This window comes from Accipiter gentilis, chromosome 34, assembly GCF_929443795.1.
Source record: "Accipiter gentilis chromosome 34, bAccGen1.1, whole genome shotgun sequence".
NCBI classification, from domain to species: Eukaryota; Metazoa; Chordata; class Aves; order Accipitriformes; family Accipitridae; genus Astur; species Astur gentilis.
Window position 1 is genome coordinate 927,882 of NC_064913.1, and position 13,188 is coordinate 941,069.

General features: G+C 40.4%; 1 protein-coding gene across 4 annotated transcripts in view; it reads left to right on the forward strand.

Moving 5' to 3' along the window:
- MSRB3 (methionine sulfoxide reductase B3) overlaps positions 1-13,188 on the forward strand; it is an 86,513-nt gene that overhangs the window by 45,362 nt on the left and 27,963 nt on the right. For all 4 annotated transcript variants that reach the window (XM_049792289.1, XM_049792286.1, XM_049792288.1 and 1 more), the window contains one exon: positions 1,061-1,089. In XM_049792289.1, coding sequence (XP_049648246.1) covers positions 1,061-1,089 — 29 coding nt within the window. The remainder of the gene's footprint in view (positions 1-1,060; positions 1,090-13,188) is intronic.

Consider the following 13,188-nt stretch of genomic DNA (forward strand, 5'->3'; position numbering starts at 1 on the left):
CATGACCATGTGTACAACTGATTGTTAGTGGGCAATATAAATCTGATTGGAACATGCCCGTTAATTGGTTTGAGAGCTCGATATAGACAATGCTGTCTTACAGGAGATTGTGTAGATAGGCCTAGTCATAGGGTTAATTCTGCTTGACAGCACATCAGCAGCATCTTGAGAGTAATTACCCAACTTAAGTTTTCCCACAGTTGAACTGAGATCTTCAAAGGCTTCTACATTTACAAGCATTATTAACCTATATCTGAAACATGATGTTCCCACAAGAGCTAATTTTTTCTTCCTTTTATTAAATATACAGGTTATAGGGTTCATTTGCTAAATGCTAAGCCCTTAGAAGAAAACACTTCTTGTTAGAAAGAGAAAAATCTGCAGTGCACGACCAAAGCTAATGGTGCATAATGCACACATCATTGTCTTTTTGCAAAGACTTTAAAACAAGTTAAAATTTGGGTCTGGCTCCCTTCCTCTATCCCTCTCTCCCACCCCCCGCTTTCCACTTTTAAGAAAATCAAACCACTTATTCCTATGTGCAGAGTGAGTAAATTGAAGACACACGCAAACAAAACCCTCCTACGATGTTGTACAATTAAGTACAGATCACTGGATACAATACATATGACATTAATGAAACGGTATCTGCTTCAAAAATAGATTGGAAACATTCATGAATAAATTAAATCCTCTTAATGACTTTTCAAAAATGAAAATGAATGAAAACAATATTTATTTCATAGGAACAACTGTGTACCATGATTCACAGCATATAATTTAATCCTGTTTTAAATTTATATTCTATTTTCTGCATTCATTTTGTGATTTGTCCTTTAAAATATCTTCTTTGTAACTCCACATTGTAAAAAAACCCCAAATACTAAAGATAATAGTTATTATTTGGGTTCAAATGCATTTGAACGCATTAAATATTAACATACAGAGGTACACAGTCTTGTTAAAGACGGTATTTGCTGGGGGGGAATCAGTCTGACAAATGGCTTTGATGGCATAAAGCAGTTCTTGTAACTCACGATCTTTTTATTTTCTTTTGCAGGTCAGAAACAAAGTTTGACTCCAATTCAGGTATGTTTAGATTTACAGTGTTTTGCGGAATTGTACACTATTCAGGTTAATCTCAAAAGAGTAGTTTATCAGTTCAAGTTCAGTTTAGTTTTAAACAAACTGGGGTAGGTCAGTCTTAAAAAGGATCTTCATTTCTCACCCTCTGAAAACAGCATTGTTACTGTGAAACAGTTGCTTTCATTCCTTTCATTAGTTCCTGTCTCTTTACATTTTCCCAAAAGATGATCAGGAAGATTTTCTTGCGACAGGCTTTAATTGATCCAGAACAATTATAGTACAAATAAATGATAATACAGACTAAAGGAAATGGAGGATTGAAGTGAAGTTTGAGAATGATCACTGCTTTAAAGGAGAATGTTTTTCTTCCTGGTGGACAAAGACATTTCATGGGAATTTGAAGTCAGTGCAGCCTATCTGTCAGGAAACGGATGATTTGTCATCAAATTTTCGTGACAGATGCATGTACACAACGCATGCCAGACCAGTCTGTAGAGCTCGCTTTAGGAGGTTTACCAAAAGGCAGTCTCTCTCAAGTTGTCTTTTTAAAGAATTTTAATGTGTTGTAGGGATTGAGAGGGAAGTGAAGGTCAGTCTAACAGGTTAATGTGTATCTAACAAGACAAAAAACACAGGACAGCGAACAGGGGAACAGTTGGGGAAAAAAGAGAGAACCTAATACCAGACTGGTTTTTATTCAGTTAACTATTCCTGGGTGTTCCTTAAAGTTAAACAATAGTAAATTAAGAATAGGCTGTTGTCCTGAAACTAGCTGAAATGTCCGTTGCCTGAAAAGGTCATTCAAGATAAATTTTTTTGTTAAGATGAAAAAGACTGTTTTAAGCAGGAAACGTGATATTATGGCAATTTTGTATTTAGGCCAATGTTATCTTCTATATGGTTTGCTTAATGCAGTGATTATAATTGCTTATAATGATAGAAATTTTACAATATATATTAATCAGAGTATGTATGAAATAGCATGTTTCCTTTTATCCCAGTTACAACATGATTTGGGTTTGAAATGTGAGGTATTACATTGCTTTTTCTTTCCACATTAGATTTTATCTTTGGAACTATATGGGAGTGAAATCTCTAGCAGGAAGCCCTTATATAGCCAATTCCTGCGTCTTGTATACTTGAGTCGTCTTGCTTCTATGATGATTTTAGTCTCTGAGTTTGATGTTACTTGCTTTAAATATTGCTTGAATGAACTCTTGCTAAGTTGCTTCTTGGATCTTGACCAAACAGTTTTACGTGGGGGGATAGCTTCACGCACTGTGTGCCGTTACCCCCTTTCTTTTAGTAAAGTCACCAAAACTAGGGTGTGAAGCAGAATGTCAAATGTCTCACTTTTCTGTTGAGGGGAAAGTGTTCTCTGCAGACCTCTGATTTGCTTGGTGGATTAAACTACAAACAGTTGTTGACTTTCTCTTTTGAAGCAGCTCTCCTGTCAGGTACCCTTGGCAGTGAAGGCAGGGTGTGGGATTTCCCAGGGAGCAGAGAGCAGCGATACAAGATGTTGCAGCCATGGCGAATGCCGCCTCAGTAGGTGTCACCAGGCCTCCGTGCTTGGACTCTGCAGGGTGAGCATCAGCTTTTTAACGTCTCCTCTTCATCTGTGCAGGCTCCACAGGCTTGTTTTCCTTGAGCTTGGGTCCATGTTCTGGGCACAGTCTCTTATTTCTCATGTGGAGGTGTTGGAAAGCCCAGCTGCCCCAAGCCCAGAGGACTCGGGTTCCTCTCCCTGCCCTGCTCTGCTGAAGGCACTCGTAGGCACTGTTCCTACAAGGCCAGAGCTCTGGCCCTGTGAGTGCCTGATGCAGTTTTATCTCCCCGAGAGCACAGAGAGGTTGCAGAAGGATTTGGAAGTAAAGACCGTTTACGGGAGACCACACAAATGTAAACGAGCAGTAAAAGACCCAGGATCTTCTCTGTCTCTGCTTTTTTTGCTGCACCTAAGTGTTCTCTGGATGCATACCAGAATTCTCTGCAGCAGGCGATTAACGTTATTTTGCTGGGTGTGACATCAGCAGGTACCGAGGACGTCAAAGTACTTTGTATACCACCGGGGATACAGTATGGGAAGGTCTGGGGCTGAGGAATTTCTTAGATTTATTCCTTCTTTTTCTGCAGAGCCGCACTTTCATCATCTGCTTGTGATCCCTTTCCCCAAAATCCCTGGGGAAGTCTTTAGTTGGAATAGTTTCAAGCTTTCCTGTCATGGGACCCTGGCCACCCCCAAGGTGTTTAAGGCTCCTGACCTGGTGATCCACTGTGGATTGCCAATGCATGCAGCTGGCCAGGCCAGCCTGGTCTCCTGGTCTCATTTTATTCTTTGCCCCAACTGCTGTACTTGGAACTGAGAATTGCAGAGCTTTATCGCCTCAGTCTTACCAGTGCTGCCTCTTTCAGCACAGGTTTCAGGTCACAACCAAGGTAGATGTTAAAAGACAGTGGAAAAAAACAGATTAAGCACACAATTAAAATGGCATTTTAAGAAAAAAGAAATCCCAGAAACTCTGTAGCCTCAAAGTGCATTTCATGGCCTGCAACGCCAAGGCTGAAAAAAACCCTTACTTTTTTGAAAAGTACAGCAGCCTTCCCTCTGTAGGGACAGTACTCAGTTCTTCCGCCAAGAAGCTTTTCTTGATAGTCAAGACAGCGCACGCACTTAAGAGTTGATCTTTTGATCCCAATATGTGAGAGCTCAGAAGCGGAGATACTGAGATCAAGTCAACATGTATCACCCAGATAAAACATCCCTGGTTTTGTTTCCGCACCAAAGAGTTTGCCATCCCTTTCCAGAACCAGACAATAAGCCCAGACCTCCTGCTGCCTCTGAGTGAACCAAGGGTGTAGGCAGGGTGTGGAAGGATGCGTTGGTGGTGGCAGAGAGGCATCCTCGTAAAAAAATCTTTCTCTGGTATGGGGGTGTTTGCAGTGCCCTGTGTAGCACCATGTTCTGCATAACATGGGCCTTTGAAGCGTGTAAATGTAGCGTTGGTTTTAAAAGGGTTGCTGCCATTTGACACCAATGACTATATTTATGCAACCTTGAGTTCCTTGGAGACACCTTAAGGTATTTTCATATCCCTCATTTCGTTTTGAATTCCCCAGACTGTGATTCCTGAGTAAACCAATGATCCTGCAAACTGGAACAAACATGCTTTGTTCTCGTTTATCTCATGTTACTCAAAACAGTTCAAGTGTTGAACGTGCAAATGAGGTAATTTTATTCTAAAGTGAATATTTTCTTCCAGGGAGCTGTTCTACAACCTGTCGTGTGCTCTAAATTAACCCTAATGTTAATTCCAGTTAACTTGCAAGTCTAGATGTCCCCTTGTTAAGCATTTATCAATGCTTCTTGTACTTGTCTTTCCTAGAAATATTTGTGAAGTATTGAAGAATTAAAAGAAGTCTTTCTGAAACAAGTACAAAGTCTGTAACACAGCTTTAAAAGTAGATTCACTCTAAATGTAACCCTGGAAATGTTGTTCAACACTGAAATATTAGGCAAACGTTGTCAAAAGAAGATTAATTTGAACTTGAGCATTAACTTAAAAGAAGGCTGTAAAATTCCTATAGTGATGATCAGGATTTATCATATAAATAGCTATAACATCTGCAGGGGACACACATTCTTCATATCATGAGTAACAGTTCCATCTGAGAAACTTCTTTTTCTCTGCTGATTCTTTCTAAGTCTATAGTTGGCAGAATTTCTGTCTCAGAGACCACGGGGTTAGCTTCATGCTGTTAGAAGATCTTATGAAATGAAACAATTTTGCTTTCCTGTCATAATATGATGAATTTTGCTGGTACTGAAAATAGATTTTTTTCTTAAAAAGTACTTGAAAGCGAAAAAGGTTGTAGGAAAAATATTTTTTTTTCTCAACATTTGTTAGGGAACAAAGTAAACCACAAAAAACACAGCTGAAACAATTTTGTTCCAATTATTAGTATTTTGGTAGTGTCTAAAATGCTTATTGTGCTATGTGCTTGGTTAGCAAATTTTAGAATTTAAGAATGTAAGAATTATATTGAAATAATGAAAGATTATGAAAGATTTTTTTTTTTAATTTAGAGAAAAATAGGTCTTTGGGATGCTGTTCCATAACAGGAAGAATTTGTAGGTCTCAAAAGCTGTTGCTGAACACTCTTAATCACACTTTAGTAATAGAAAAATAAGCATAGAAAATGCAAATGACTGTCTCAGCATGCCCACTAGTCACCAGGGAATGGTAATGGTGAATTTCCTACTGTCTGCTGGGAGGGCTGGAGTTTTCTTGTGGCATCTCCTGTAACATCTAGTGTATCCTGCATGCCACTGTGGAGGTGAGCCCCGTGATATTCAAGTGATAGCATTGGCAGTGAAATCATGAAGGAGAAGAAACTTGAGTTTTGTTCTGTGTTAAAAAGAAAGGACAAATCCCCGGACAATACATGTGGCCTCCAGTGGAGTCTCTTTTATATATGTGTCACTCAGATGGTGTAATGGAGGAAGTCAGAGGGCGTGGGGTGCAATAAAGTGATAGCTGGGGAAGCACCGTGCTGTAGAAACGCATCTGTGCACTGGCAGAAGAGAGAGGAGTGCCCAAAGGCGCACAGTGCCCTCAGCTGTGTTCTTAAGCATTCGCTGGGCCAGCCACTGCTTCTCTCAAAGAGAGATGCATCTTCAAAACCCGTTCTTCTGTCTCTCTGCTTCTATACAGATCAAATGAAAGGTAGAGATTACCTATGTGGGTTTATATCATGCTTGTGTCAATACTTTGGAAACATTCCAATTAGTATCAGGAATTAAACTATAATAGCTCCCCATGTAGCTAGAAGCTGTCCTGCGGGACAGCTACACACGAGCTTTTGTTGGATCCCTGCTGCCCCAGCAGTCAAATACAAAGCAAGTCAAGGAGCCCCCGACAGTTCCTGGAATTTCCTTCGCCTGCCTTGTCTGGACTCACAGTGTCAGCCAGTGACTCTGCAGGTCATTTCTCTTCTCTGCACGTTGCTTTTTCCACCAGAATGAGTGTATCCCCATGTCTTCAGCACCGCACGATGCTGCCACACCTCTATCCCCATCAAAGTTCCCATCCTTTCCTTTCTCACCTCTTATATTTACTGGTTCCCTTAATGTGGCCCCTATGATGTACTAACTTGCTAGGCTACAAGATTCAGCACAGGTGCTAGAGAACAGTCAAAGAAAATTATGAGGTTGGGGGTGGTCAGATGTTTTCCTCTCATAAATTCCTCTTGGCTACACTTCCAGATGTTCAGCAATAGACTTTCCAAACTATCGCTATCAGCCCTGATTTCCCCTAGCCTGTCATCAGTCTCATTGTATGAAAGTCATCAGTACAACTATTAAGAGCATAAGGAACTCTTCGCCTGAGTAAGAGAGAAATGAAAACCAAAAGGCATCTTGAAAGTGAGCATCTCTTTCTGACCCTTGCTGCTAAGGAAACCCAAAAGAAACTTAACTTGCCTGAAACCGTAGGTCCCTGAAGCAGCAAGGTACTCAGTAATACCGTCCATCGATCAATTGGATCATAGATCTAAATACAGATTAATAAATCAGTTCCTAAATTTTACTAATGTCAGCTTCTTCACCCAGGTTGTGACAGAGTGGTTCTTAATTTCTTCTTAGCAAGGTTGAGTAGTTTCAGGAACAGGGAGGAGAAGAGACATTTGGTGTTTGTAACAAAATCATATTGACAAGTTCGTCAGTCACCCTACCACCAGAGTATCTGATGAAAAAAACATAAAAAGATTACTTACAGAGTCTGTAATAGGCACAGTTGGCAAAATTAACTGAGATACTGAAGAATAGGGATGCTCCAGAATTTTTTGGATGAGGCAAATGACCTCTCCAGAGTCTCTTTCAACTATGAGGAATTATTCCCTTCTCTCTGGCCACCACCAGCGCACAGATTCTTGAAAGGGTGTATGAGCTGGCCCAGAGAGACGGTGGGAGACAGCAACTACATAAACAGAACAGCAGCTCAGATTATCTTACTTGTTGTTACTTGTCAGTGCTATTTTGTTCTTGGCATTAACAACTCTACAAGCAGATTGTTAGGGATGCAATGACTGGGGAGCATGGTCTGTTATATTTGTTCAGCAGCAAGATGAGCATTTAGATTCAGATGCAAGCTGAACCATCTGTTGAATGTTTTCAGGGCCACACTGCAATGTGAGTTGGAGTATAGATGGCTGGGACATCTCGCTGATACATCGCAGTGAACTACGTGCTTGTAACAGCACTGATCGGCAGTAACTGATCATCACCCTGCTCTTGTATCTCTTGTAAATGATGGCAAATTTGGTCAAATTATTTCGACATACAGAATGATGTTTTAATTTGTGGAGGGCTGATTAAAAATGTTGTAAGCATGCAGGCAAGCTTGCCACCTAGGATTTTTAAAGGAGGCAGTCAGCTGCCAGAGGACTCCAATAGTATAACTTTCCAAATTCTGATACTGGCTTTGCAGTTGCAGATGTCTTTTCCTCCCACTTTCTTTGTTCATCTTATTTGTATCTGAGCTGGGCTATTCCTTGCTTTCATTGGCATGATTCTTGTCAGTTGTCAAAGTATTTTAATACGAAAGCTGTTTGCTTCCATAAGCTACATTTGTGAATGTACTAATGGAGGCCAGCAGCCTTGATTGGACTAACAATAGCCTTAAATCTTTCTGTGTGAATAATTTGTGTAATTTCTATTTTGTGGGGGTTTCTTTGGATAACATATTCCTCCCTCCAAAAAAATCCTGTTTGTGTTCTCATTAATAGGGCAGCTACTTAAAGATGCTCTGCCCTTGTGAGCTAGCACAAACGGTCACTGGGCCGCTGCTGCACGAAGCAGTGCCTGTCGGCATGTGGTAAGAACTGTGTGTTAAAGGGCCTTGCTCATGGAGCCAGGAGTATAATATCAACAAAGACAAATATAATTTTCTATTTTTGTCTTACATATACTTTAATAATCATTGCTGCTTCTTTCTTGCCTTGCTCTGAGGATCTTGCTGAGAAGGATTTTGCAATGTGTTTAAATTGGTCCTGTAATGAAAATATTTAGATTTAGGTTTTCCGTTTTATTGTCGTTAATATAAGCAAATTCATCAGATTTATTTAGGAGAAATTTTTTACCCTTCTCTCTGAGTACTAAAGACAATCTTTTCTATTTTTTATTTCATTCTAAATTGCTAAAAAAGGCTATCTTTAAGAAACAAAATAGTCTGAGAAGACACGAATAATACATAAATCATGGTTTTATTACATGGAATTGGAAACTGGTACTCAGTTAAATTATAAACTATAAAGTAGATTGGCTGAGGATTTTTTATTCATCCTAAGTATAGCTGCTTCAGATAGGTTTGGTCTATTGGGGAGTTAGTCTATTGTTATCAAGTTAGCAACATTCAGCAGCACATCTTTACTGTTCTGGAGGGCTGGATTACTTAACTAGAAAAATGTTGTAATTCTTGCTTAGACCTGCTCATCATTGTGCAGTTTTTCACTGAGCAAGGCAACCTAATTAACTTTTCAAGAGCTACTTGCATTGCAGTCTTGTTCAGTGGACAAAGTAGAAGATTTTTGGTGATACTCTTGAATTATCCTACACTTACGAACTTCTTAAAGAGTTTTTCTGTTCCTTTTAAATGAAAATTCATTCAATCAAATTAACCCTATTACAGACTAACTGTGATAATTAACTTTGCCATAGTCCCATATAATTAGCCAAAAATGGAGTATGTGCAAGAGAAGCCACAAGAATGGACAAGCAGGGAGGTTTCTGGTCACAGCTGTGGCTCATTGAGATGGTTATGTAGCTCAAATGCAGCTTACTCACATCATGTACAGCTCAAGTCAGTTGTATAGTTTTATTGCTTTATTAGTACTCTATTCATTTAAACCATGAAATGGGGAGAAAAAAATTGCGTCTGCTTTGTAATTTGAAAGCTGAACTATAATTCATTTGTAAGTGGAGTGTTGTGGCATTGTGCATCATGTACATACTTCTGCAGAGGTTTTGAAGAATGGCAACACGGGAGGGATACTGTTTAGTTCACTGTGTGGTGCCAGGAAACAAGAATTCTGTAGGATACAAGAATACTTCACGTCTCTACTATCTTCTGGTGCGGAAGCTATCGTCATCCATCTGGGTATATATAGGTAGCTGGGATGTGCAGGTTTGGACATAATTTGGATGGATGCTTCATATTTTTAGAGTTATATGGGCATCTGCTGATTCTGTACCCTGTTCCAGCATGTCTGACAGTTCCGTGACCTTGGGCAAAGTGCTTTTTCCCTGTGCCTTTTTCCTCCTGCCCACTGTCTGTCTAGTTTGTTTACATTGCAAGGCTTTTCAGGGAAAGAGCTGGCTCTTGCTATTGAGCATGTCCAAGACCTAGTGCAAGTGGAAACACTTTCTCAGTTGAGATCACCTCTTAGGTCCACCATAAATCAAATCATGGGTGGCCTTTACAAAATGTCTCCTTTTAGACTGAGCAAATGAAGTTCTGTTAGAATGAGTCTCTGGAAAGCAATATAAAAGGCAGCATGGTAAATGTATTCAACTGAATTAGAGTTTTTCACTCTGCCTACACAGTCACCCGTACCACAAGATTTGTGTCAGGGGGATCTCAGTTCTGTGCAGAAGAAAAACAATTCATGCAAATGGTCTTTCCAGGTCCAGAATCTCTCACCTAATTGAATGTGTGGTTTCTGCAGCAGAATGCATGACTGTGGCTATAGATAAAGGCCTGAATTTGTTCGTTAAAGTCCAGTATGTAATAATAGTGACGTTTAAATGACATGTAAATGTGATCTGAGGGCTTAGGCATATAGGACAGAAAATACTTCTAGAATATAAAACTTCCAAAAGCTCTTGAAGACTTATATTCCTATCAGTGATATGGATCTAAGAAAGCAGGTGTTCACCTGTTTATCATAGGAACATTCACCCATGCATTAATTTCTGAAAAAAAACCCCCACTTGAATTTGCAAATGTGAATGATACTTAACATAGGAGGATGTTAAATGTTCTGGTCAATGCCAGTTCATGAAATAAGTTTGAATCTTGCAAGATTCTGAGCAGTCTCATCTCTTCTGCAGGCCATGAGAGCTGCAGATGCTCCACACTTGTTGTGGATTAGTTCTATATCCATTATGGTGGAAATAATGCTGATTTTGAAGGGAAAAGGAGGTGAAATCGGAAAGACAGTGCCCTGTGAATGCTGAAGAGATCCTAATAATATATACTTTATTTGGTACAATATAACTTTAAAAGTAGTCTTTTTTTACGCTGTATGTTGCTCCCAATATGCCTGAATTTACTCTGACTCAGTGAATTCCTTGCTTATTCTAGAAGTCCATGTTGAGTCTCCACTCCATCCTTCAGGAAAGCTCACAAAAAGATCTTAAGTACTTCCATTCCCTTTGCATTCATTCCCACTCACCTGAAATTCCTCTTGCTCTCTTTTCTAGTGACTAACAAAAATTTTCATCTTTTATTTGGCTGGAGGCCAAACAGCTGAGGAGATTGGGTTGGGGCCCTTTCTTGATTTAGGCAGTGACTAAGGCTGTACTGGGAAATCAAATGCTGACTCAGTGGTGCTAGACCCTTCTTTGGGTGGACCACTGTATCAGTTGTCCTATGAAAAGGCATCCCTTGTTCCTCATAGCACTTGTTATTCTGCCTCTTTGAAAACAGATAAGGTCAAAGGAGGAGAGAGCAGAGTGCAAGGCAGGCAGATTAGTGGCTCCTATGCGATACTAAAATCCAGTTCCTACTTGGCTTCTTGTGGAGAAGGGAAGTTCTTCTGTTCACATGATGCCCTACTGAATCAGAGGAAGATGATGAAAAACGTGGCTCCTCAGCTGAGGAGTATTGCCACTTTTTCATCCACAGAGTCTAGCAGCTGCTTCATGTTGGCTTCCCAGTTTCACAGTAAAACCAAATCAAACCAAACCTAACCTAACCAACTCCCTATTTTTGGCTGAGGGAGAATAGCTTAGGATGCTTTCCTTCAGCCGCCCTGGCTCTCCCTTCCCACTCTGGGAGGAGTCCACAGCTTCAGTAAGGCCTGCAACAACTTAAAACAGCAATGGCATCATTTCAGTTGTGACACTCTGGAGGTGCTTGGCACTGCTGTGACCTGAATTGAGCCTAGAGGAAATCTAGAGCTGTGTAAAACCATTGGGACAAGCACCACACTGCCAGCCTCATCAGCCTCTGGGATAGAGGAGAGGGCAAGACCATGGCATTGAGTGGGTGCCCTGCCTCAGCCCCCATGCACGACGTGTCAGATGGCTCCTTTGACTTCAGTAGCTTATCTGTGGGAGAGTCCGCAGCCAAACACCAGGCAAAGGGGCCTGCTGAGGTGGTTTTTGCCTGTATGCCTTGATGAATTTAACAGGACAGGATGGTTCTGGTCAACATGTCCACTCTTCTTCTCATTATTTTCTCACTACCATAAAGTGCATTTTCCTGTTTTGGTTTTAGGCAGTGTCTCATTAGGTTAAGTGCACGTTGTCCAAAATCGCACATCTTCTGTTTTGATTAGCATGATTTATGGGGTTATGAATTTGAATAAGGAAGAGATGCAAGCTGGTTTTGTTTCTTCCCTCTGAATTACTCAAAGAGAAAAAGCCCATTAACATCTTTTCTGTACAAGATGATGAGAACGATGTCATACGGTATTAGTTGAAACTGGAGGAAATCTGTTATTTGAAAAAAATTATCTGTTTCATGTCATTAGACTGTACAAACTAGCCAAGTGATAATTATTAATGATAGAAGATTCAACAAAGATTAAAATATTTCATGTTTTTCTTTCATTGATGTAGCGCTGTAAATTTATGGCCAGTAAGAAACCATATGAAAGATCTGTCAGCTTTTACTATTTCACATTTTAATCTCTTATCAAAGCTGATTTCAGTTTTCATAGTACTAAAAGTAAAAGGAAAAATGCAAGATCCTTTTATCTTTTGTTGACTTAATTTAGTGGCAACCACAGCCTTTAAGATGTAACGCTGGACAAGTTTGTGTCATACCACTGCAACTGCCACTGTACGTGTGAACACCCATCTGCTTAGGATTAAATCCTAAATCAAAACACCAGTGAGGTCTAATGCTGCCAGTTTGTCAGACACAATTTGCACTGAGTTTTATGCGGGTAAGGACAGCACGATCAGGTCTTAAACCAGGCGACAGTGAATTAAGTTACAAGGGCTGAAAGTTTTTCTGCAAGGAAAGAATTGCAGCCCTATGCAATCTGATCAGGAGTCTTAGCAACCTTGCTCTCCATTGGGGGCTGAATTACCATTCTCTGTTGTTTGGTATACCATTGTCATGCCCGCCTGTTGTTCTTTATGGAGTAAGTGGTCCCAGCCTTTTCATCAGCCATGGTCCAGGTATCTGAACAATCTTAGATCTGTATGCCCTTCTCCAAACACCATGCCTACCAAGATCACAAAATCCATATTCTCAGTGTTTGGTTGTTCTGAATAAACCCTGGAGCATCTAATTTAGCACTAGTCTTTGCTCTTCCTTACTAGCTGTGACAACGGAGGTGCTTTGATTATTTGTGTAATATCCTTTCCAGGTTATCTCTCTGTCTAGCTTTCACACAATCCCTGTGTGTCTGTGGAGAAACGGTAGCATTTCATTTGGAGGGATATTTTATACAAGCTATTACCATACTGGGGGGAGTGGGATCATCTTGGCTAACTGTAACTCCCTACCTTAACATAGCCCTCTGAGCTTCACCCAGAGTCAGCTGGAAGAGATAAACATCCTCAGAGGGGTTCATCCCTTCTGCTGGAGAAGTCTGTCTGGGGGTGAACTGAATCATCCTTTTGAGTGCCCATCATCTTTAGAGTTAGGCATGTAACTTTGATGGTTGAAATTAGGAGAGATTATCTCCATCTGGAATGGATGTGCAGAGAGCAGGGCATGAGTGGGTGTGTGATCCCCAAGTCACTGTCCACAGCTACCACTGTGGAGGCGTAGTAGAAAAAATTCATAAAGTTAAGAGGAGAGCTACACAGTTACTCTCAAGTTCTTCTGCTGGGTGTCAGTAAACTACCTGTATGCAGAGCTTGGG